The sequence below is a fragment of the Lytechinus variegatus genome, chromosome 2 (assembly GCF_018143015.1).
Source record: "Lytechinus variegatus isolate NC3 chromosome 2, Lvar_3.0, whole genome shotgun sequence".
Classification (NCBI taxonomy): domain Eukaryota; kingdom Metazoa; phylum Echinodermata; class Echinoidea; order Temnopleuroida; family Toxopneustidae; genus Lytechinus; species Lytechinus variegatus.
The window spans coordinates 84,091,313-84,117,550 of NC_054741.1; the positions used below are offsets into that span (position 1 = coordinate 84,091,313).

Below are 26,238 nucleotides of genomic sequence, written 5' to 3' on the forward strand. Positions count from 1 at the left end.
ATTCTGACAAGACTACCGCAGTATCACTATCAACGTCTTCGCTCGCTCTCATCTCGCGCACGTGAAGCAACAAAAAGTCAACATGAGCCGCATAATTGTGAAAAACCTGCCATCTCAGGTTGGTATTGTTCTTTGTAGTCATTGGATATTACACGTAGATTACTTTAGTGATGCTACCCTTAGACAATAGATTGGAATTGGAGTTTATATTCTTGGATTTAGATCCATGTGAGAACTTTTTTTCGTGCAAGTGACTATACGTATACTCTATTATAGTATAGTCCCATACGTTCATTTTTTAGTGGTTGTACTACTATCCTTTCTTTGGCTTTGCAGAATTGCAGAATTGTGACCGAATCTGAATCTGTGAAGTTCCTGGTCCTGATCCTCAAGTGGATATTGATGACCAATAAGAACGTTAGCGATCGAGAGAGCTCAATATTTTTAGTACATTTTGGAGTTGAGTCCCACCACTTTGCAATTGACTGGAGGGACTATAGGCCTAGTAATTATTCCTTTCACGATAGTATCCCACAGTTTATTTTTGAATGTCTCAGGGGTCTTGGAACAAATAACATCAGGAGGAAGAAGGTGGAAGAAGGTTCCAAACCGAGACTGAGCTGAGCTAACTATTTAAGGTCAAAGGGATGGTCCAGGCTGATGTATCAATAAATAGAGTAAAATTCACAAACAAAATGCTGAATATTTAGTCAAAATCGGATAACAAATCACAAAGTTAAATTTTAAAGATTTGCATTATTTCCGGTGATCGTGAACTAGAAGCAAAGACGAAGGTCAAACATTTTTGGGCAGTTCTAACTAACTGTCACGTTAGGCATATCTTTATCTACCTTGAGCGAAGTTCAAACAGGCTCCACTTCATTACCGCTACACTACCATGACTACACTCCACCTACCCGAACTTCGGGATGGTGAACTCGTTCGGATACTCCTAGAGCAAAGGTGGGATAAAATGCTGCAAGCCTCTACCTCATGTACAAAATTGAACACAGGATGGTAGCAATCAATGCAGACCACTACACAGCTCCTATGGATAGCCAGCAATACTCGGCAATATCATCCCAAGAAGTTGTTGGTTATTCCATGCCGTACCCAACTACACCAGAACTCCTATTTTCCCAGGACAGTGACTGCGTGGAATGCGCTTCCCAAAACCATCCTTAATGCTCCTTCATTGGAGGCCTGTTTTCAGGGGTGCGCTTCCAACCAACATTTAAACCAAGGAATAGATTTTTACTTGCACAAACAGCACAATGTTTTATAAGCACCAACAAGTATGCACTGCAGCACTTGTTCACTGCTACCATCTGGCCTGTGGAGAATCTACAGGTAGGACTATGGTATGCCAATGCTGTATAGAGCACACACTTTAAAAAATCATTAAAATATCACTTTTGTGACCAAAATTACTAATTTCCATATAGTTTTAATTTATTTATCATTAGTAATGTGGGAATAATTTTTGTATTCACCAGAGCGCTCAAAAACTTGAATTTTGGGCATATTTTTGTGTACACCCTCTATTGGTGGAAAGTAATATGGCAAGAAAATTTTAATTTTTTGATCTCTATTTTTAATTAAGAAAAAATGATATAAAGAATCAAATTTAAATAAGAGCCAAGCGGTATGAATTAACAGGTCTAATGGAAACTGTCAGTGTAAAAAAATGAAGCATTTGCCCCAAAGAAAAAGAGAAAATAAGCCAAACATTGCCACCTTTATTTTGTCACACATGGAGATATAACTGAGAACAAGGTTATATTATAACCTTGTTCATTGAATGAGTGCACTGCAGATGAGCACCCAAGATATTTCCTTAGCACTACATCCTGACTTATGGATCCTGCTGAGTATCGTCGTAGAAGTAGAAGTAAAAAATTTACTTATTGTAAAAATTGTAGAAAAAAAATATAACAAAGGAAAGAAAATAGCTTGATTTCTTACTCTACACCCGTATTTCACTCCGTGTCTATCATCTGGTTATCCTAAAAAATTGGTGATTTTGAGCCAGTATCTAATTCCTCACACGTTTTATTTCATGGCCGATTTCAAAACGTCGCATGCGATTGGTCGCAGGTCAAACAGCATAAATATTTATATTATATTGGATGACTCAGAAAATACCAGAAATATTTAAGAGTTTAGAAAAATATTCCACAAATTAGTGGAATATTTTCCCAAACTCTTAGAATATTTCTGATTTATTTCAATCTGACGTAGCTTCGATGAGCTATATCACGAAGTGCCGTTTTGAAGAATAATTCGTAGATTGAAATGATCATTTATTACAATTTAAATATTGATTGTAAATAATTATTATTATAATATAACTGGAAAAACCTACCTAGCTCAGCTGCCAACACCAAAGGAATAAAACTAGCATAATTCATTAATTAAAAAATCTGATGATTATGGAAATATAAACTATAAAGCCTTGTAGATTACATCCCACAACATCATGCCAATTGTCATGGCGTTCGCACAAAATACGGCCAAGATCTCAAGGGGGGGGGGTGATTCACCCTAATGACTCTATGAATAAATCATGTGTAACAGCTCCACCCTTGTGGATTAGTGACCTTGTGACACATGAACTGCTTTGGCTGAGCTACAGAAGTAAGCTACAATCAAAAATGTATTTCTCACTGTATTTTCAATTTGTCAGACACACTTTCTTTATTTTCTCCATCACAGATAAAGGAAGAGAAACTAAGAAACACATTTTCAAGTAAAGGTGATGTGACAGACATACAGCTTAAGTTCACTAAAGGTGGCGTGTTCCGAAAGTTTGCTTTCATCGGATTCAAGACTGAAGTAGAAGCTCAGAATGCTGTAGACTTCTTTAATAAGTCTTTTCTTGATTCATCAAGAATTCAGGTAAAGATCAGGATTTCAAAAAAAAAATAGTTTGAATATTTTCATGTACAATCTTTATTAAAAAGATATAAATCTATTAAGATCCATTTATATAGAACTCCCTTCTGATATAAGAAATTATAAATCACTAAATATTATAAAAAGGATATATTGTAAATTTCTGTTGGTCAAAATTGACATCTGTAAAGGTTCTTAGGTACTAAACTATAATCTAATTAAGACTAGATGAGAATACTACAGGATTTTTTAAAAACTTTTGAACCACCAAATTTTTGTAATCAGGGGTGTGAGAGTTCAGATTTTTTTGTTTTGATTTTCAGCTTAATTTCAGCTTATTTTTGGCTTTCCTCTTTACAAAAAGTATGGGAGCTCTTTCTCTTTCAGTCTTTTTCAACACTCTTCAGCTTTTTTTAGATCTTTTATTTGTTACCACTCACACCCCTAATAATGCATTTTGTATTCTCTATATTTGTCCTTTGTTTATTCTTTGTATATTCATTATATTTGCTATGATTTGATATGTGCTTATATTGTAAGTTACTTTTATGGAAATGTGGAAATCTAATTTTTACTTTGATACAATATTATGAAGTATACGGTCAATATCAAACAAAACAAAAACAGTTTCCATCTCTCAAAACAATTTTTTTGGAAGTACCACTGTACCAGTATTCTATATTCCAGATTTGAATTTACTTTTATTAAATGAAAAATTGTTTCATCCTTCTATATGGGAAAAAGGTTGAACTTGCAAAAAATCTAGGAGATGCCAACCTTGCTCGTCCTTGGAGCAAATATTCAGAGAAGAGTTCGGCTTATCAGAAGAAGCAGAAAGCCAAGGAAGAACAAGAAACCAAAGATGGCAAGAAAACCTCGGATACAAAGGTAAGAAAGAACTGTAATCTTCTGATTGCCCCAAAATAATTCAATATTGTTAAAACTGTTTGAATTTAGGTATTCATTGGTGAAAAAGTAGTAAAATTTCTGATGATCTTCAGACATAACCATCAAATTAAGAATGTTGTTGGTCCGTTGGACTAGTGCTAAAATTGAAAATTCTTTTTATTACAGGCAAAAGATAAATAATGAAGATATGAATAAATATGTTTCTAGGTTAATTTATATTTCATCATTCATCATCTCTGTTTCATTTTTTTTTCAGAAATACTTGTAGTTTATTAAATAACTTATCATTTTTTTTCTTCATATTTTCAGGATATTTTGAGCAAGAAAAGGAAAAAGAAGAAGGGTTTAGAAGGCCTAGATGATGTAAGTATTATCTCAGAATGATACAAGAATTGGTAATGGCATACTGTGCTTTGTTTATTCTTTGTTTAATGATATGATACAAATTTTTAAATGACAATAGTTTGATGGTTTGTTATATATTTTGATTGCGTTATATATCAATTTGGTCCTAAGAATGTGATTATATCTAATTCAATCTACATTGTTATATAATTCCTTTAATAAATTGTTCCATGTCTCGCATCTCCTCCCTCTTTCTCTCTCTTTATCTCTCTGTCATGTGTCTTTGATGAAAACAATAAGTTTGTGTTATTTGTTTTTGTATTGTTATTTTCTTATTTCAGTTAGAAGATGATCCCAAATTTCAAGAGTTTTTAGAAGCTCACAATGTAAAGACAGATAAAGGTATCTGGGATAATGATGCAGGAATCTCTAAGACAGAAGGAGGATTGGATGTGATCCCATCAAAGAATAAGCAAGTCACAGGTAATAGTTAATAATTGATAAAGCTTATTTCTTCTGTTTTAGATGATTATTTAGTCAACAGAATAATTATCTGAAACTAATAACTTGTTAGACACATTCTTAAAATGATGAAGCTTGCATCATTACTGGAAAAGCTTACTTAAAGACACTGGCAAAATGCCATTGTTAGAATTTTATGCCATTGGAAAATAATGTAACAAACTTCAAAAGTAATTTTGAAATGATTCTGATTCAAAGTGTTTTATTTATAGCTTCTGGCAAGAAGACTGCGAGTGAGGAGGAAGTTAGTGATGATGCTGATGAGGACGATGATGAGGAGATGGAAGATGATGTCGAGGATGATCAGACTGGAAAAGAAGCAAATAAGAAAAATCTCTCAGATATGGATGTGAGTATTTACTATATTCATTTCATTGCCTAAAGACACAAGAAATGGGAAAAATCTTAACAGTTTTGCAAACAGTGTTGTCATATGTTCTCTGTAACACCCAACATTTAATCAGTGATATTACAGTAACGGTAATATTGTTTGCAAAATATGGGAAATATCTATGTTCTGGTACCATATGTCAACTGATGACATCCTATATTTTCTTCTTGATTCTTATTTTTGTTTGAGATTTCTTGTGGAACCTAATGAAGATAAACCAGGTGGGTGTTTCATAAAGCTGTTCGTAAAGTTACTCACAACTTTACGCACGACTGGAACATGTTCTTAGGTCATAAATCAATTATATAGGGATATCACATAGCACAAGAAAGGATCACCAGTCGTGCGTAAAGTCATTCTTATCTTACGAACAGCTTTACGAAACACCAACCAGGGCCTTTGTAATAAAACTGATATTGAAGGGATCTTTACATTTGTTCATTATTTGTTCATTCTTCTCTTTTCTAATGCTGTATACAGTACTTAAAATCAAAGATGGTAAAAATACAGACAGAAGATGAAGGAATTCAAGATGGAAGCAGTGAAGACGAGTCATCATCATCAGATGAGGAAAGTGAAAAAGAAGAGGATGAGGAAGAGAAGAAGGAAGAGAAGAAGCAAGAAAAAACAGAGATAAAAGAAGTTCCTAAAGCCAAGCCATCACCTGCTACGGAAAGAGTCCGGAAGAATAAGGTATGTTGCTTTTCAATAGTGCTCAACACCATAATTACCGTCTGGGATAATTTTCATTGGACATGTACTTTGAAGTTTTTTGTGTGGAAAATTTACTTTCATATTTTAGAAATAATCCTGATCTCTTTAAAAGATGTGTCAAATTGTAATGGTTTATTAAAGATTGTGTTATATGATCTTTTTAATGAAGGCAAAATCATGAGCAAAAAAAATACAGTGCATTCTGCTGCTAGCCCAACAACAGTTCTTTATTACATTTCTTAATATATTGTAGTACTTAAACAAAGTTGAAGATATTTGCACCATCATTGTTATTTCCCTCTTCATGTTTTGAGGCATTGTACTCTTCTGCTGCACCATTCAACTCTGGTTCTAAAACAAGATCTAAAACAGAAAGCTAAGTTGGTTCATGCTTCACAGGAGCTCTTGATATTCAAGACCACCTGGATCATTTTATGTAGCTGTTACTTGCTGCGTCGATTATGACCATATTACACTACAAAATACTGCTCTATGCTTTTTGTTCTTGCAGGTGAAACTGATGAGAAGTGTCAGGAAAGATGAAAAATATGAGAGAGGAGACTTCACTATTAAAGTACGAGGGGTGCCTTTCAATGTTAAAGAGGTAAAACTGATTTATGTTGATTGATTTCAATATTGCATATTTAAGTGATATTTCTTCTGTTTGTGTACTCTAATATGAAGTAAAATTTAAAAAGCTACATATTTTCTTGAAAGCTTGTCTAATTTTGATATCTTATTTTGTGTTTGCTTTTACAATTTCTTTTTAATTTTAGGAAGATGTGGTAAAATTCTTTGCTCCGCTGAAGATAACGACCATTCGAGCACCTCTGAATGAGAGAGGACAGAGGACTGGTAAATAATTTGATACTTCACAGTTCTATTGTAATGGTTGTAAATGCTTTAAATTTATAGGGTTCATTATCTTAGAATTGTGTTAAAGTGAGTACCTTTTATTTACCTCTTATTCAAATTTTATGTTTTCTTGACAAGCGTATGATTGCAGTTTAAAATCTACTGTGTACCTTGAAGAAGTAATCCCCAAGGAAGTTTTTCCAAGCTAATCTTGGATGGGATGTGCTGTTACAGTATAGGTGGTGGTGCAGACAATTTTATTGGAATTCTATTTATAATAAAATTGATGAAGTGCAAGTGTATATATTTCATACTTGTAATTTTAACTTTGAAATGATTGGAAGTAACCTTGATACTTGAACCTTAGATTCTAATATGTGATATGTCAAGAGTATATCTATTCTTCTAAATGTATAAGTATTTGTAATTTTTTTGAATCCTAGGTGTAATATTTGTTGAGTTTTCTTGTGAAGAAGACACCACTAAAGCTATGAAGAGAAATAGAGAATACATGGGTAAGTAAAACCTAGAAAATACTTTACTTGGCGATCAGGGCTGGTATTCAATATGATACTAAAGCAAACGTTTGAAGTATTTTACTCTGTAGCTGGGACTGTAGTCTTACTTAAATGATGATTAATTTTGAAGAAAAAATCGAAATATAACGATGCATGTCATTCTATAAAAAAGTGTAATCTCTTTGAGAGATGACTTTTCTTAAAAGTGGATTCTGTATTTCTGTCTTTCATGAAAAATTTCTTTATTTGAATTTTCTTAGGTGTAAATCTTTGTCAATTGTAGGAATGCATATTAGAGCTTGATTCTAAGTAATGAAATCAAGAATTTTTCAATTGCCATTGTACTGTCTGCAGTACAGATTCCTTTATCCCTTGACTCTGAACTCATTTGTTTGTGTTCTTTGATCACTTAGGAAGGAGATATGTGGAGTTATTTCGTGAAGAAGCTTGGAATAAGAATGCATATACTAAACATCAAGAAGATCCTCCTTGGGCTAAACAGGTTGGTTTATTCCTGTGTGCTGTATCCCATCTCTGATATATCTCTTTGCATGCAGTTGCTGTGACCTGGCTTTTAAAAAAAATGCTAAAGCAGTCTGAATTTGAAGACTATTGAAGAGAGAATTGGGATTGTGCACTGTAGCTTCTCCAACCTGACACACTAAAGTCGTCATTTCAGTGCTAGAATGCTCTTAACAAAGCAATTTTGTGCACTGCATCGGTGCAGAAACATCCTTTCGCAATGCACTTAAGTGCACTGCTAATTGTGTTCTCGCGATCATGTGTGGTGGTTGAAAATTAAATTTCTTCCCATCAAATGATTAAAGGGAAAGCAAGATGCATTACAGGCATGCAAGCTAAAAGTGTTATAACATAATAGTATTGCTCAGGTGCATTGTGACCTCCTGTTAATAAAGACAACTGTCTATATAGATTATTTTCTATCTTGACCAATTGGTCTCTTTACATTTGTTTTATTGTGGTAAATTTCAAGTAGCATGTCAAAATAAAGAAATAGAAATTGCAAATATCACTTCTATTGTTAACAAAGTTGATATCTAGACATTTTGATTTTTTTTGGTGAACTATTTTATTTGATTTCTATCAATCTCTTTGAACAGGCTGCTGAGTTGGAAAATTCAGAAGATACTATTGCTGAGGTATGTAGTAGTATCCAATAGAAATGAGTACACCTCTCGCAGTTATAGTGCAAGCTTTTCAGCAGAACTGATCACCTAAAGACTTTTTGAACTTAAAGTAATAATTAATGAATATAAAAGAACATGATACCTTGGTTGAATATGTTGAGCATGAAGTTCCTAAGAAAGCTACACACAGAATTATTCTTGGTGATTAACATATCCTTGAGGGTAACATCTGTTGGATCATCTATGTGAGAGTGAGATCAAGAGAAGGAATACCCATGCTAAGATGGTATTTATTCTTGGTCCAATTAGGTTGGCAACTCTTCAAATTTTTTTATCAGAGGTATACTGTGCTGATTCATGGAAAGGAAAGCCTGTACATTTTGTTTCAGTTGAGTAAATGAATCCCTCTTGTATTGTATTTTATTTTATCTGTATCTTGTTTCTTCTGTAGACTGGACGTCTTTTTGTCAGAAATCTTGCCTACATCTGTAAAGAGGAAGACCTAGAACTTTTGTTTAGTAAATATGGTAAGACAGTTAATTAAAATGCATTACCTTCAAAATATAGGAAATGATGGATTATTGTGAAAAAATACCAACACAAAACCAACTTCCAGTCCTGATATGGTGAAATGTTTATAGTTTGAATAAGGCACCTCGTTTTGGTAAGAATCTATTACAGATTTGATATATTTTGTGACCAATCTTTTTTTTGAGATCCAGTTTTAATACTACCATAAACAGTTTTTATTTATCCCTTTTAATGAATTGAACCTCTGTGTACATCCCAACCCAATATTTCTCCATTTTAACTTCACTTCATTAATACTCCATCTGTGATGATTCGAGCAGCAAGCACATAGCAGAGACAAATTATTGCAGAAAAATTCCAATGTACAGTGCGTCCCACAAAAAAGAAACTGAGAAATATCAAAGATTTATTCTCTTAATCACAAATACAATATACAAATGACATATCATTGTGAAGCTTAGAGTATACTCTTTATACATCTTGTATAACTTAGTTGATTCCTCTTTAATGTATGGGTGAGTTCCAACAAGTAGAATAAAGGATTCCAAGACGTCACTTGTGTACATTATTTGAATTTTACAAATTGTATGTTCAATTAAACGTCTGAATGAAAATGCCCATTATTTTATTATACCATTCACATTGACTGTGAATAGACAAAGGAAAATTGACTTGAGTCGTATTCATTTGAAAGAAAATTTATCTGAGAGTTGTTGCATCATACATCACTGCTATTGCCTTCAATTTTATTTCATTCATCATAAAAATAAAAACAGCAAGAGCCTTGAAGATATAAATACAAAAGCAAATAAAATGAAGACAAAATATTTCAGATTAAGAATGATGGTATGCTGAGAAGACAAAGTCTCATAATTCCTGAACATATAAATATGTAAATATTTAAACAATAAACAAATATGAGAGTAGTAAAACATGTGTTCATATAAATATGAAAGTATAAGATTGAAGAATTCATTATTTCCTTTCCCCTTAGGTCCTCTAACTGAAGTGAATCTTCCTATAGATACATTCACCAAGAAGATCAAAGGCTTTGCTTTCATTACTTACATGATGCCAGAACATGCCGTCAAAGCTTATACAGAACTAGATGGAACCAGCTTTCAGGTAGGTGTATAGGTAGGGTTGGGTCACATCAATATGCAACCATTGTTCTTCATCTATGAGAGGCCCACATTCCCTAACAGGTTAGCAACATTTTCCATGATAGTGTATGCAATGAGTGAGATATATTTAACTGAATGATGAAAATCAAGGGTATGGAAGAACAATCAATCATTAGAATTATAAGATCCCAGGAAAACTACTTACAAACGTTTGTTATCACTTGTGGGAGATGAACACGTTGAAGGTATTTATTACTCTGTTGTCAACCAATCTCACTAAATGAACATGAAGAGTGATGTGACAATAAGGGCTTAACTTGTGTACAATAATTAGAGATGACTTGATAGTGAAATATTTGAATTGATTTGTGTTTGTCAGGGTCGGATGCTTCATATCTTACCAGGGAAGGAGAAGAAGGTGGAAGAAGAGATGCACAAAGAAGGTTCCTCTTTCAAGAATAAAAAAGCAGCAAAAACCAAAGCACAGAGTGGAAGGTAATTATCCTTGTCAACATTACAATGATGGAGATAATGGTGATGATGGTGGGGATTATGGTGATTGTTAGGGTAATGATAGCAATGTTGAAGGTGATGGTGGTGATGATGGTGATAATGGTGATGATGGTGGGGATTATGGTGATTGTGAGGGTAATGATAGCGATGTTGAAGGTGATGGTGGTGATGATGGTGGGGATTATGGTGATTGTGAGGGTAATGATAGCGATGTTGAAGGTGATGGTGGTGATGATGGTGATAATTGTGATGATGGTGGGGATTATGGTGATTGTGAGGGTAATGATAGCGATGTTGAAGGTGATGGTGGTGATGATGGTGATAATGGTGATGATGATGGTGATTATGGTGATTGTGAGGGTAATGATAGCGATATTGAAGGTGATGGTGGTGATGATGGTGATAATGGTGATGATGGTGGGGATTATGGTGATTGTGAGGGTAATGATAGCGATATTGAAGGTGGTGGTGGTGATGATGGTGATAATGGTGATGATGATGGGGATTATGGTGATTGTGAGGGTAATGATAGCGATATTGAAGGTGATGGTGGTGATGATGGTGATAATGGTGATGATGGTGGGGATTATGGTGATTGTGAGGGTAATGATAGCGATGTTGAAGGTGATGGTGGTGATGATGGTGATAATGGTGATGATGGTGGGGATTATGGTGATTGTGAGGGTAATGATAGCGATATTGAAGGTGGTGGTGGTGATGATGGTGATAATGGTGATGATGATGGGGATTATGGTGATTGTGAGGGTAATGATAGCGATGTTGAAGGTGATGGTGGTGATAATGGTGATGATGGTGGGGATTATGGTGATTGTGAGGGTAATGATAGCGATGTTGAAGGTGATGGTGGTGATGATGGTGATAATGGTGATGATGGTGGGGATTATGGTGATTGTGAGGGTAATGATAGCGATGTTGAAGGTGATGGTGATGATGGTGATAATGGTGATGATGGTGGGGATTATGGTGATTGTGAGGGTAATGATAGCGATGTTGAAGGTGATGGTGGTGATGATGGTGATAATTGTGATGATGGTGGGGATTATGGTGATTGTGAGGGTAATGATAGCGATGTTGAAGGTGATGGTGGTGATGATGGTGGGGATTATGGTGATTGTGAGGGTAATGATAGCGATGTTGAAGGTGATGGTGGTGATGATGGTGATAATGGTGATGATGGTGGGGATTATGGTGATTGTGAGGGTAATGATAGCGATGTTGAAGGTGATGGTGGTGATGATGGTGATAATGGTGATGATGATGGTGATTATGGTGATTGTGAGGGTAATGATAGCGATATTGAAGGTGATGGTGGTGATGATGGTGATAATGGTGATGATGGTGGGGATTATGGTGATTGTGAGGGTAATGATAGCGATATTGAAGGTGGTGGTGGTGATGATGGTGATAATGGTGATGATGATGGGGATTATGGTGATTGTGAGGGTAATGATAGCGATATTGAAGGTGATGGTGGTGATGATGGTGATAATGGTGATGATGGTGGGGATTATGGTGATTGTGAGGGTAATGATAGCGATGTTGAAGGTGATGGTGGTGATGATGGTGATAATGGTGATGATGGTGGGGATTATGGTGATTGTGAGGGTAATGATAGCGATATTGAAGGTGGTGGTGGTGATGATGGTGATAATGGTGATGATGATGGGGATTATGGTGATTGTGAGGGTAATGATAGCGATATTGAAGGTGGTGGTGGTGATGATGGTGATAATGGTGATGATGATGGGGATTATGGTGATTGTGAGGGTAATGATAGCGATGTTGAAGGTGATGGTGGTGATAATGGTGATGATGGTGGGGATTATGGTGATTGTGAGGGTAATGATAGCGATGTTGAAGGTGATGGTGATGATGGTGATAATGGTGATGATGGTGGGGATTATGGTGATTGTGAGGGTAATGATAGCGATGTTGAAGGTGATGGTGGTGATGATGGTGATAATTGTGATGATGGTGGGGATTATGGTGATTGTGAGGGTAATGATAGCGATATTGAAGGTGATGGTGGTGATGATGGTGATAATGGTGATGATGGTGGGGATTATGGTGATTGTGAGGGTAATGATAGCGATGTTGAAGGTGATGGTGGTGATGATGGTGATAATGGTGATGATGGTGGGGATTATGGTGATTGTGAGGGTAATGATAGCGATATTGAAGGTGGTGGTGGTGATGATGGTGATAATGGTGATGATGATGGGGATTATGGTGATTGTGAGGGTAATGATAGCGATGTTGAAGGTGATGGTGGTGATAATGGTGATGATGGTGGGGATTATGGTGATTGTGAGGGTAATGATAGCGATGTTGAAGGTGATGGTGATGATGGTGATAATGGTGATGATGGTGGGGATTATGGTGATTGTGAGGGTAATGATAGCGATGTTGAAGGTGATGGTGGTGATGATGGTGATAATTGTGATGATGGTGGGGATTATGGTGATTGTGAGGGTAATGATAGCGATGTTGAAGGTGATGGTGGTGATGATGGTGGGGATTATGGTGATTGTGAGGGTAATGATAGCGATGTTGAAGGTGATGGTGGTGATGATGGTGATAATGGTGATGATGGTGGGGATTATGGTGATTGTGAGGGTAATGATAGCAATGTTGAAGGTGATGGTGGTGATGATGGTGATAATGGTGATGATGGTGGGGATTATGGTGATTGTGAGGGTAATGATAGCGATGTTGAAGGTGATGGTGGTGATGATGGTGATAATGGTGATGATGGTGGGGATTATGGTGATTGTGAGGGTAATGATAGCGATATTGAAGGTGATGGTGGTGATGATGGTGATAATGGTGATGATGGTGGGGATTATGGTGATTGTGAGGGTAATGATAGCAATGTTGAAGGTGATGGTGGTGATGATGGTGATAATTGTGATGATGGTGGGGATTATGGTGATTGTGAGGGTAATGATAGCGATGTTGAAGGTGATGGTGGTGATGATGGTGATAATGGTGATGATGGTGAGGATTATGGTGATTGTGAGGGTAATGATAGCGATGTTGAAGGTGATGGTGGTGATGATGGTGATAATGGTGATGATGGTGGGGATTATGGTGATTGTGAGGGTAATGATAGCGATGTTGAAGGTGATGGTGGTGATGATGGTGATAATGGTGATGATGGTGGGGATTATGGTGATTGTGAGGGTAATGATAGCGATGTTGAAGGTGATGGTGGTGATGATGGTGATAATTGTGATGATGGTGGGGATTATGGTGATTGTGAGGGTAATGATAGCGATGTTGAAGGTGATGGTGGTGATGATGGTGGGGATTATGGTGATTGTGAGGGTAATGATAGCGATGTTGAAGGTGATGGTGGTGATGATGGTGATAATTGTGATGATGGTGGGGATTATGGTGATTGTGAGGGTAATGATAGCGATGTTGAAGGTGATGGTGGTGATGATGGTGATAATTGTGATGATGGTGGGGATTATGGTGATTGTGAGGGTAATGATAGCGATGTTGAAGGTGATGGTGGTGATGATGGTGATAATGGTGATGATGGTGGGGATTATGGTGATTGTGAGGGTAATGATAGCGATGTTGAAGGTGATGGTGGTGATGATGGTGATAATGGTGATGATGGTGATAATGGTGATGATGGTGGGGATTATGGTGATTGTGAGGGTAATGATAGCGATGTTGAAGGTGATGGTGGTGATGATGGTGATAATTGTGATGATGGTGGGGATTATGGTGATTGTGAGGGTAATGATAGCGATGTTGAAGGTGATGGTGGTGATGATGGTGGGGATTATGGTGATTGTGAGGGTAATGATAGCGATGTTGAAGGTGATGGTGGTGATGATGGTGATAATGGTGATGATGGTGGGGATTATGGTGATTGTGAGGGTAATGATAGCGATGTTGAAGGTGATGGTGGTGATGATGGTGATAATGGTGATGATGGTGGGGATTATGGTGATTGTGAGGGTAATGATAGCGATGTTGAAGGTGATGGTGGTGATGATGGTGATAATTGTGATGATGGTGGGGATTATGGTGATTGTGAGGGTAATGATAGCGATGTTGAAGGTGATGGTGGTGATGATGGTGATAATGGTGATGATGGTGGGGATTATGGTGATTGTGAGGGTAATGATAGCGATGTTGAAGGTGATGGTGGTGATGATGGTGATAATGGTGATGATGGTGGGGATTATGGTGATTGTGAGGGTAATGATAGCGATGTTGAAGGTGATGGTGGTGATGATGGTGATAATTGTGATGATGGTGGGGATTATGGTGATTGTGAGGGTAATGATAGCGATGTTGAAGGTGATGGTGGTGATGATGGTGATAATTGTGATGATGGTGGGGATTATGGTGATTGTGAGGGTAATGATAGCGATGTTGAAGGTGATGGTGGTGATGATGGTGATAATGGTGATGATGGTGGGGATTATGGTGATTGTGAGGGTAATGATAGCGATGTTGAAGGTGATGGTGGTGATGATGGTGATAATTGTGATGATGGTGGGGATTATGGTAATTGTGAGGGTAATGATAGCGATGTTGAAGGTGATGGTGGTGATGATGGTGATAATGGTGATGATGGTGGGGATTATGGTGATTGTGAGGGTAATGATAGCGATGTTGAAGGTGATGGTGGTGATGATGGTGATAATGGTGATGATGGTGGGGATTATGGTGATTGTGAGGGTAATGATAGCGATGTTGAAGGTGATGGTGGTGATGATGGTGCTGGTGGTAATGATGATGATGGTAATGGAGATGATGGTGATAATGATGGTATGGTGATGATGATGGTAAGGTCATGATGATGGTAATGGTGATGATGGTGATGATGATGGTATGGTGATGATGATGATGATGGTAATGGTGATGATGGTGATGATGATGATGATGGTAATGGTGATGATGGTAATGGAGATGATGGTGATGCTGATGGTATGGTCATGATGATGGTATGGTCATGATGATGGTAATGGTGATGATGACGATGGTTCTGTTGATGGTGGTGATGGGAGTGATGGTGGTGGTTATGGTGTCCGTGGTTTGTGATGATGGTGGTGGTGGAGGATCATGGTGATGATCACAATGGTGATGATGGCAGTGATGATGATAACTCTGATGATAATTGTGAGGATGACGACAACAATGCCAATGATTGTTTTAATGATGATGATATTGATGTGGTCTTTTCTCTCTCTTTAGTTCACACAACTGGAATACTTTGTTCATTTCTTCAAATGCCGTAGCTGATGTCATGGCAGCCAAATATCAGACTTCAAAAAGTGATGTCTTAGATACTGTAAGTTAGCTTCCTTTGATTTTTTTTCCATTTCTTTATTGAAATTTTGATAACTTTTACAGCTACATATGATGTTTTATAAGTGTCAAAGTAATATTTTCTGTGCTAATATTGAAAACTATGCTTCAGAAATCATATTGACAGAAAAGTAGTAAAGAAATACGTAGTTCATTATATGTTTAGAAATAAATGTTATTACTGTCTGTATGATTATATTTTAAGAGATTAATATTAAATGACTTGAATATATTGTGAAAAGATATATACATGTGTATTTTTTTACATTTCACCTCTTTTACACAGGAATCTAGTAGAAGTCTTGGGGTGCGTATGGCCCTCGGGGAGACACAGATTGTAGCTGAAACAAGACAATTCCTCCTAGACAATGGGGTAGCATTAGACTCATTCAGCCAGGTATGTCATCACTTTTATTTTTGTATTGTGAACATTCTCATATTGAAAAATATGCACCTTTTTGTCTTGCCTAAACAAAGTTTTCCTGTTACAAAAATATTCAAGTTTTTTTTATTTAACTTGCTCTCATTTCTAAATTTTTGCATCAATCATGGTCATACCAAATGATCCTTGGGTAATAGTACATAGATATAGATGGTGAGGTCAAAAGTCATCTAAGGGTCAAAAGGTCAAATGATGGGAGGCCATGTGCATCATTTTTCTTGTTACGAGAATGAAAGTTTTGTTTAACTTTCTCATTTCTTTATTTCTGCATAAATTGTGCTCATACTTAGTACAAATGATCCTTGGGTAATATGACATTAGTAGTGGTGAAGATGGTGAGGTCAAAGGTCATCTAGGGATCAAATGATCAAGCATATCCTCATTTCACTATATTTCTATAAATTTTGTTAAAACTTTGAACAAATGATCATTTGGTATTGTCACATATACTTACAAAGTTTACATCAAAGGCCATCTTAGGGTCACTTTGCATGTTTATTAATTTCAAAATCAGAGACTCCTTGTTCGGGAACCACTTGGTTATTCTGAGACTTTTTCCCATTCCTAATATTCTGTAATAGTACAGCATACTTAGTGGTATGGTATACTTCACCTAAGGTCCAATATCCTGAACCCTGAAATGAAATAGCTACTTTCTGCTGCTTGTCCATGAAGTGTTTGTTTCTTAGTATTCAAACTTGTATACTGGCCACTTTTTTCTTTCAAAGGCTGCTGCGGCAAGAAGTAAATCAGTATTTCTTGTGAAGAATCTTCCAGCAAGTACTGCACCTGATGAGCTTAGAGAGGCATTCGGACAGCATGGCATGCTGGGAAGGGTACTACTGCCCCCTGCAGGGGTGACGGCCATCATCGAGTTCATAGAACCATCAGAAGCCAAAGCTGCTTTTTACAAACTGGCTTATACTAAGGTTTGTAAAGTTCTTTTTCTAAGTGAGTTTAATCAGAACCAAAAGTCCAATGAGTTTTGTGGTTGATATGTGAAATTCCTAATGCAAATATAATTTACAATTGTTTTATATAGACTTCAATACTACTGGCACTTCATCTACATGTACATGGCATAGCCTGCAGCTTTCCCTCAACTTTTCTTCCTCTACTTTCCTATCACGCATTGAGACCTTTGAATATCAATATTATTGATATTATTATCATTAATATTCAACTTTCATAATTTTGATAATCAACTTCCAAAATGGCATATAGATGACAAACTCTTTTATTATTACTGTCCATACAATGTAGTTCAAGCATGTTCCACTGTACTTGGAATGGGCTCCTATGGATGTGTTTGGAACATCTACAAAGAGCTTTGAGAAGGATACAAGTGTTGAAGAAACAAAGGAGGAGAAGAAAGAAGAGAAGGAAGAAGATAAGAAAGGGGAACCTCCAGAAGAATCAGGTACGAGATCATTAAAAATGTCAAATGACCTTTTTTGATTTGATATGGTATTTGATACGCCTATAAAGAAGATAATTAAGCTTGCTGGACTTAGCAATGTGAAATTCAAACTCTTTAGAAGAAAAAAAATTGCATGAACCACCTTACTAGACCTCTAACACTGATGTCTTCAAGACAAGTTATTCTGTAAAACTGTAGAAAAGGAGATAACTAATTACACTTTATTTTAAGGGAATGATAATTGCAATACATCTTTAATAACATTTCTGTCAAGAGCTGTGCTTTATAGCCTTTGTTAAAAAAACAAAAAATGCATTTAAACAGAAAAATGTTATTGAGAATTTGGACAGCTTTAAATTGCATTACGGTATGTCAAATTTATGTTGTGAATGTTTCATCATAATGCTTTCTAAGAATATCCTCTATGCATTTTTTTTTAATGTCTATTTTTCAGAATCTGATGAAGATTATCAAGTTCAGGAAGGCAGTGTACTCTTTGTCAAGAATCTGAACTTTAGCACTGATGAAAGTATACTTAAAAAGGTATATTCAATATCAAAGTTTAAAGAATTGGATCAGGAATTTGCCATATTTACTCATTGCCCAATGGAAATTGTTGTCCCTTAGACAAAGCCTGTTGACATGACAGGAGTTGGTACTGAACAAGTTCAGTTGTAACAATGGATGAAAAGTACTTCCAAACTTTAACAGATAAATGCATATCCCCATCAATTTTAAAATGAACAGATTTTGATTAATGTTAACTGTATCATTGCTCTGTTTTGTTCATTTTATATTTTGTTAAATTTGTACAACATGTCCTACAAAAAATACCTGATCTACCAAAACACTTGATGAAAAAGACAATTTAATATGAACGTATGGTGAAGTTTTTTTGTATGTGTAACAACTCAGATCCTTGTCATAATGCCAATAGGAAGATGTGCATAACACCAGTGATTTCTACAATACTCAAATAGTTATAAATGTTCTTTCATCAATTCAGTTTCTCTCATATTGTCATTGACCTGTTCTTTGATTTTTTTTTAAATTCAATTTAATTAGTTTCAGTGTTTCATTCTCCTTTAAGGAAAGTTCTGAAATCATTATTTTATGGCACCTACAAAACGTTTTATTACTGTATACCTGAATGTCGGTGACAATGTTTTGGATTTTGTTTTCAGGTATTTAAAAAGTGTGGTTCTATCAGGAATGTGACAATTGCAAGAAAGAAGGATACAAAGAACCAAGGTAATAATTGTTTTGATTTTTATTTTCTTGCTGGTTTAATCTAAAACAAGTATCTTGATAGATTATGTTCATGGCAACTTCCTCATTTAAAGCAGATTGATGTCTAGAAATTATTGTCCATACAAATATACTGAACATTCAATAATTATATAATCTGTCTGAGATCTCTGCTCTGATACCATGTTAAAGACAAATAACACATACTATCTTCTATTCCACAAAGTTGGACTTATGTTTTTGTGAAACTTGGGCCTCTGACTATCATAGGGCACTGAAACAACATGTTTACTAAATATTTATAAGAAAATTTAATGTGCTATATCTCTTGCAGGGCAGCTGTTATCTATGGGTTATGGCTTCATTGAGTTTGAGAAACCAGAGTGGGCTCAGAAAGCACTGAAAGAATACCAACATGTAGAGGTGGAGAGTCATAAACTTGATCTTAAAATATCAAACAGAGCTACTGTCCAGTAAGTATAATAACAGATTCAGATTTCAAAGTTTCAATACACAAATATAAACTATTTCTTCCAGTTTGAGTGCTGCTACATGGTGCTGATGATGAACACAAACTTTTACCAAACATTTACCAACCTTTTACGAAACAGTTACCAATCTTTTACCAAACATTTACCAATCTTTTACCAAACATTTACCAATCTTTTACCAAACATTTACCAATCTTTTACCAAACATTTACCAAACATTTACCAAGCATTTACCAATCTTTTACCAAAATTTACCAATCTTTTACCAGATTTTACCAAACATTTAGGTATTCTGCAGACAAATTCATTTCATATAATTATTAAAAAGATTGTAATCACTGCTTCCCTGTTCATATTTTTCCTCCTTGCAGAACTCAACAGACTTCATCCAGGAAGAAACAGAAAACCAAGAAGCAGACATCGACCAAGATTCTTGTCCGTAACATTCCATTTGAAGCATCATCAAAGGAGATCAGGGAGCTCTTCATGTGAGTAGACAATATACATCATGACTGATAATCTGAATGCTTAGTTTAATAAGCCATGGTCCAAAGTTTGTGGTAAAATTATGGAGATCCCAAAATATCAAAACTTTGTTTACTTAAAGTCCGACTTCTCTTGTCCGGCCTCCCCTTGTCAAGATCTTTTTATTATCTGGACGCACACTTTCCGAATTTATTTATTTATTTTTTCAATCTAGTACATGGGGAAATGATATTTCAATCTAAAATAAAAAATTCCTATGCAAACTCACTTTGATAACATGCATTTTCCAATAGAATCTACCTATAACCACATTATTTTTATTAAAAATATCTCACCCAAATCACTGAAAGAACTTAGACAGGATAATTGTCCAAGAAATCAGGGCACAGTGCAATTTTTTTTAGGGGGGGGGGAACAACAACACGCTCAGGCTTCATCTTATATGGACAGCACCATCTATCATGTTTAAGCCTTCAGTCAGTATAACAATGGCTGATTTTGCAAAGCTGCGATGATCCAATTTTCAAACTTAGTTTCATTGAGTCATTCTCTTTCTTTTGAGGTATGCTTGATGTATTCCTCAATCATTTCACCAAGTAAACTATCCAAGAGTTTTGGCAACCAATTGATTTTATTTCCATAAAAAACTGTAAGTTGCTCTGACAGCAGTGAAATACTGTCTATGTACGCCCACTACAATAGATAACATGTAGCTACCATTGGGGAGGCAGGTGTGTGTATTTAAGATTGGGTCTCTCAGATCTGGATTGGTGCTGGTCCCAACGTGTTCGGATAAGAGAGGGTCGGACTGTATTATGTTTTGTATGTCTGTGTTTTTAATGTTTTAATAGTGAAGAATATAATTTTAGTTATGAGGCTCACAGAAATGGAGGAAAAGAGAAATACTGACAGATTATTTAGATGATGATAATAGGGATACTGATGATGATGATGATGATACAATTATAATAATAAGAATGATGATTAAGATGAAGATTATTATATCTCATCATGTCATGTTCTTCTCCACCTTCAGAACATTTGGTGAAGTAAAGACAGTCCGCTTGCCCAAGAAGATGAGTGGAACTGGATCTCATCGAGGCTTTGGCTTTGTGGATTTCCTTTCAAAGCAAGATGCAAAGGTAAACTCATAATTCTCTGAATTTTTGGGTGATTACTAATTTAGATTACAGATTCAGTTACTGGGTATGTTTTTAACGTGTAGAGTATTAAAAATAATGTATTTCCTTCTAGAAAATTTTTCTACTTTGTGTATTGAATGAATATATGCATACCTGCTATTTGCACAACTTTGATAATTTTGTTATATAACAGTTAACTGACAGTAATTTAATTATTCCATGACTCATTTTCAGAGAGCGTTTGACTCCTTATGTCACAGCAGTCATTTATACGGGAGACGTCTTGTCTTAGAATGGGCAGAGAGTGAGCAATCAATTGATCAACTCAGAAAAAAGACTGCCGATCACTTCTCAGATGGTATGTTTTTGTTTTAAACAAGTTTGCTATTAGGATTGTTGGTCATTATTTTAAACATATATATTTGATCATATTACATTGTTTTATTCATAAGCGCCTTTCTACTTCATTGAAATTATAAGAAAGATAAGATCATAGGCAAAGAAAACTTTGCATTTTCAATCGTACCAAGGGTTTTGAGCCATGATGATACTCTCTCCTTCCAACCATACCACTTTCTTCTCCAAATCTTTCCATTTGATATTTGTTCTTTCTTTTACTCTTTATAGTCATCCATTAAATCAAATCTTATCTTGAGATTTGCATTGTGAAGTGGAATTTGTTTAATAGAACAATATCATTGGGACCTGGCAGGGATATATTCCTTGAAATGCCAGGGTGATTATGCTGTGTTATTTGAGAGTGCTTAGGGACATTTGAGATAGAAGTTGTTGGGGATTTAAGATAGGTGTTATAGAAGCACTTATGATTTCAATTGTTAATTTTTAGAATCCATTATATCATTTCATGCTTTCTGAAGTGAATTGGCTATTTGATGAACATTTAAGATAGTAATGAATTTGTCTTTGTCAAGATATGATGAATGAAATACATGAAGTAGAAAGAAATTCTGAGAAGAAACATATTTTTATAAATGAAAACCAATTATTATAATCAGCATTGACATACCCAAATCTGTGTAGATATACTTACGTAAGAGGAATAATGCAATTTGAAAAGTTACGTTAAGCATACATTCCTATAAAGTGATTTTGAAATTTGTGTTTTAGTTTGGATCATATTTTATGATAAAGCCATTTTGTCGTGACATCAGTAGCATATCATTCTCCTTCTTTCTTTCATTGATAGGTTCAAGCAGTAAGAAGCTGAAGAAATCAGACTTGATGGATCATCTGACGTTATCAACAGTTGAATAGCAATCCCACAATACCCTTCCCTTCCTGTATGTAGATTAGGGGTAAGGTTCAACCTCAATGTAATGCATGCTTTGTTTACGTCACTGGGTTTATTATTATTATTATTACACTCCCACAGGGGTTCATAGGGACAAAAATTTATTAGTTTTCAGGGCTTGAAGATTGAAGACATTAAGTTTCACATAATTTTTCTCTGTTAGCATGGATATTATCTGCGATCGGGCTGGTTAGATATTATATCGAGTGTGGCTAACAAATTACTTTTTACTACTACTCTAAGATACACATTTTAGTTGCTTTAAAATTAAATTTAGATAAACTATGCTCTGATAAATTATGAATTTAATTTACTATTTCAAGATGTTTTGTCTGTCCTTGTGCAATGTCTTCCGTTTGATGTATGAAGATGGCCCATTTTCTGGGCACGTAAAACTTAAACTTAAGATTTAACATTAATTTCTGTTTTATTCCACAAAATTTTTCAGTTGAAAATGTGCCTTATATTCTTATGAGTAAGTTTGCAAAAAATCTCATAAAAATTTGAGAGAAATGTTACATTCTTGGGAAAAGTCTCTGCCAGTCATTTTCAGATTGAACAAAATGATGGTGCCCCATGTCTGCGCATCCATTCACTTTTCACATGATTCCGGGTTTTGATGAGAAAGGCTGCAATTTGAGGCGGTCGCATGAAATACCTGAAATATAATATTTTCCACCATTTTGAGTCTGATTTTTCAAATGAATATCTGTCTATATATTTTAGGTGTAAAGTTTGTGGTCGTTTCTTCTTTAATTACAATCACACAGATACGCATGTGCACAACTAAGGGGCACTGCGTAGACTTTCGATACCTTACCATTTTAATTGTTTAATAATGTTTGTACTAAATTGTCATGAATATTCTCAATTCATCTCCATTTTGCTTTATTGAAGGTTTGTCAAGCACCGAGTTTGAGATTTGATGCATAATGATCACCCTAGATTAGTAATAAGTAAAAATTATTATTATGGGATGTATTGACTGTTGGTTCTTGTAGTAGAACAATAGTGGTGAAAGTAAACGATAAAAGTTGAGAGCTTTTCTAATAACTTCAAGAGAAAAGAGTCAGTTTTAATAAATTAGTGATATGTTCTTAAAGTATAAAATGAAAACATTCAAGAAGAACTACCTTTTATGATAGCTTTGTAGTGAATAGATGTATTTTTTTCTTACATGCATTTCAATATTTTAATTCATTCTTATTTAAAAACAAAATATTTTCCATCATTAATTCTTTACAATGAGAGAAAAAGTCATGGAGTTGTCTCATATAAGACTTTTGGAATTTCAAAATGTGTTCTCTATTTTTTATGAATTGGGAAATGAGCTGAGGCTGGCTTACACTCCATCCACCATAGATAGCGCCAGACGAATTATATTTTCAGGTTGTCTCTCTAGTTTTTTGTTGTAATAACTGAAGAACTATTTCACAAATTGACTTCATATTTGGATCATATATGCCTCTAGGAGTGGCAATGAGCTAGAGTAGCTTTTGAGGTATGGAGGTCAAACATTCAAGGACACAGAGGTCGTTACACACCTTAAAACGCTCTGTTCTTATAATAACTCAAGAGACCTTTCGGATTAACTTCATATTTGAATCATGTATGCCTGTAGAGTTACAATGACCTGATAGATTTTTATGAAATGGAGGTCAAAGTTTCAAGGTCACAGAGGTCATTATATACCTTAAAACGGTTCCATGACTTGTGCTTCACTGACAATTTGCTCTGCTGTTAATTCCATACACTAAATAAATGATCAAATTCAACCAATGAATAAGATTGCAGCAGGAATTGAACCTGTCATCTGGTGTTCCTTTCACTCATGCACCATATAATAAGTGCTTTATTCATCTGATTTTTGTTATGACTTTATGACACTCCTTCATGGATGATAGAATGCAATGCTACCCTCTATTGGTAGGAAATAGAAAGTTATAAACATATCCATATGTGTAAAAACATATGCATGATTCAGTTTGTTTGCATCATGAAAATTGATGGTATGCTACCCTCTAGTGGGAAGATATATTTAGTCATGAATTCTATGGGGGGGGGGGGGTTCTCACTGAAAGAGATATTTTCCTTCTAAAAAATTTCATTTTGTATTATTCAATAACTATAATCTAAATACCTGTATGATATTAAATTCATATACCTATACATATGTAAATGTCAAAATCTATGATCATGTTCTTTTATTTTGTTGTTTACCCATTTTTTACAACAATTTACCCAAGTACCTTTCCTCTTCTATAAATGAGAAATAATCCGTATAGAGGGGAGAGATGGGGATTGTATGTGTGATAGAGAAGAAGACTGAAGGGCATTGAAAGCAGTGGTTGGGAGGAACGGTTTCAAAAAGAGAGTGGCTTAAAGAGAAGACAGAGAGAGAAAGAAAGAGATTGCAAGAGAGAGGGATAGATAGACGTATAGATAGACAGATAGATAGACAGACATGATAGACAGACAGACATATAGATAGATATACATATAGATAGATAGATAGATAGATAGACAGACAGACAGGATAGACAGACATATAGATAGATAGATATATAGACATATAGATAGATAGATAGATAGATAGACAGACAGACAGGATAGACAGACAGACATATAGATAGATAGATGGATGGATGGATGGATGGATAGACAGATAGATAGACAGACAGACATATAGATAGATAGATGGATACAGATATAGAGAGAGGACAGAGAGTAAATGTTAATACATTCTTTGCTTGCACCCAGTAGAGGGTGTATGAATGAGGGTATAACAATCAAGAAGCCGGGGGGGGGGGGGGGGGTTGTTACCCGGTGAAAGAAAAAGAACGATTGCCCCCCTCTATACCTCCATTAAATTCCTTGTTTTTTTTTTTAAATTTAAAACCAATATGATAATCTCTTTTTAGTAAGACAGATGCGACTGCCTGTAGCCTTGTTTTGCACCACAATAGTTATGTGGGAAAATAATTTTATTTACTATGTGCACTCACAAAATATTGTGCACTCACAAAATGAAAAGAAAAATTACCATGGCATACAGTATGATGAAATTCAGGATGATCATCATATAAATTGGTTCATGTTATTTCTTGTCATGTTTGGTGTTTCTCATCACACCACATCACCCTCGATACCAGTGCAATTCGTGTTTTGTAATTGAAAAGACCATATGGTTGGAATAGTATCTATTCGTGATAGACAGACCATGTTAATTACATTTATAGCTATTCACCCTTTCATGGAAATAGGTGATATGTGAACTTCAATGAGGAAGAAAATTGAGATCAAGCACTCTCAATATGAGCACAAAGTAATAAATAATTAGACACCTTTTTTTTCCAATTTAAATGATACTCAAGAACTCACAAAGATGTACCTAATAAAAGATATCAAGACCCATTTTTATTGAATCACATTATAGAATGATGGAATTACTCTGTTCTGTATTATGTTTAAATTCATATTCATGTTTTCTTTGTTTCTAATTTTATAATTGAAATATTTAAAAACATGACCATACTTGACTTGTCTAGATGTAAAATCATTTGTGCAGATTTCATTTCATTAGGCATTTGAAAACTTGTTTTCCATTTGCATCCATTCATCCTTGTACATAATGACATTCCTTTTTTCAGGCCTTTCTTTGATGAGTAAATGTTAGTTTCATTTCATTCCTTTCCACAAAATGTATAAATGATCAAAGCATAATCTTATATTGAATAAGTGAAAAATTGTTTATTCCCTTGTCAGCAAAACAATAAAAAAGGAGAAACTGTTCACAAAAAGTACACTTACAAATTTGTTATCAAATCACTAGTGACCCATTTCTTGGAGCTACCCTTAATCCAAGTAAAGAGTTTTC

At 35.2% G+C, this 26,238-nt stretch overlaps 1 protein-coding gene across 1 annotated transcript; it reads left to right on the forward strand.

The window, feature by feature from the left end:
* LOC121409325 (probable RNA-binding protein 19) lies at positions 1–24,780 on the forward strand. Its single transcript, XM_041601256.1, has 26 exons — positions 1–118; positions 2,716–2,898; positions 3,640–3,783; positions 4,114–4,167; positions 4,491–4,632; positions 4,884–5,020; positions 5,543–5,755; positions 6,288–6,380; positions 6,553–6,631; positions 7,075–7,146; positions 7,563–7,651; positions 8,271–8,309; positions 8,749–8,824; positions 9,823–9,953; positions 10,332–10,447; positions 15,707–15,803; positions 16,107–16,217; positions 16,991–17,191; positions 17,526–17,682; positions 18,137–18,225; positions 18,867–18,933; positions 19,265–19,403; positions 19,793–19,909; positions 20,944–21,049; positions 21,284–21,407; positions 22,257–24,780. The coding sequence occupies exons 1-26, from the start codon at positions 83–85 to the stop codon at positions 22,322–22,324; spliced, it is 2,880 nt and encodes a 959-aa protein (XP_041457190.1). The 5' UTR covers positions 1–82; the 3' UTR covers positions 22,325–24,780.
* The last annotated feature ends 1,458 nt before the right edge of the window (positions 24,781–26,238 follow it).

Coding starts and splice junctions, on each gene's coding strand:
- LOC121409325 (XM_041601256.1), top strand. CDS start 83: ATGAGCCGCATAATTGTGAAAAACCTGCCATCTCAG. Junction 8,825..9,822: donor ACTTTTGTTTAGTAAATATG/GTAAGACAGTTA, acceptor CTTTCCCCTTAG/GTCCTCTAACTGAAGTGAAT. Junction 17,683..18,136: donor GGAACCTCCAGAAGAATCAG/GTACGAGATCAT, acceptor TCTATTTTTCAG/AATCTGATGAAGATTATCAA.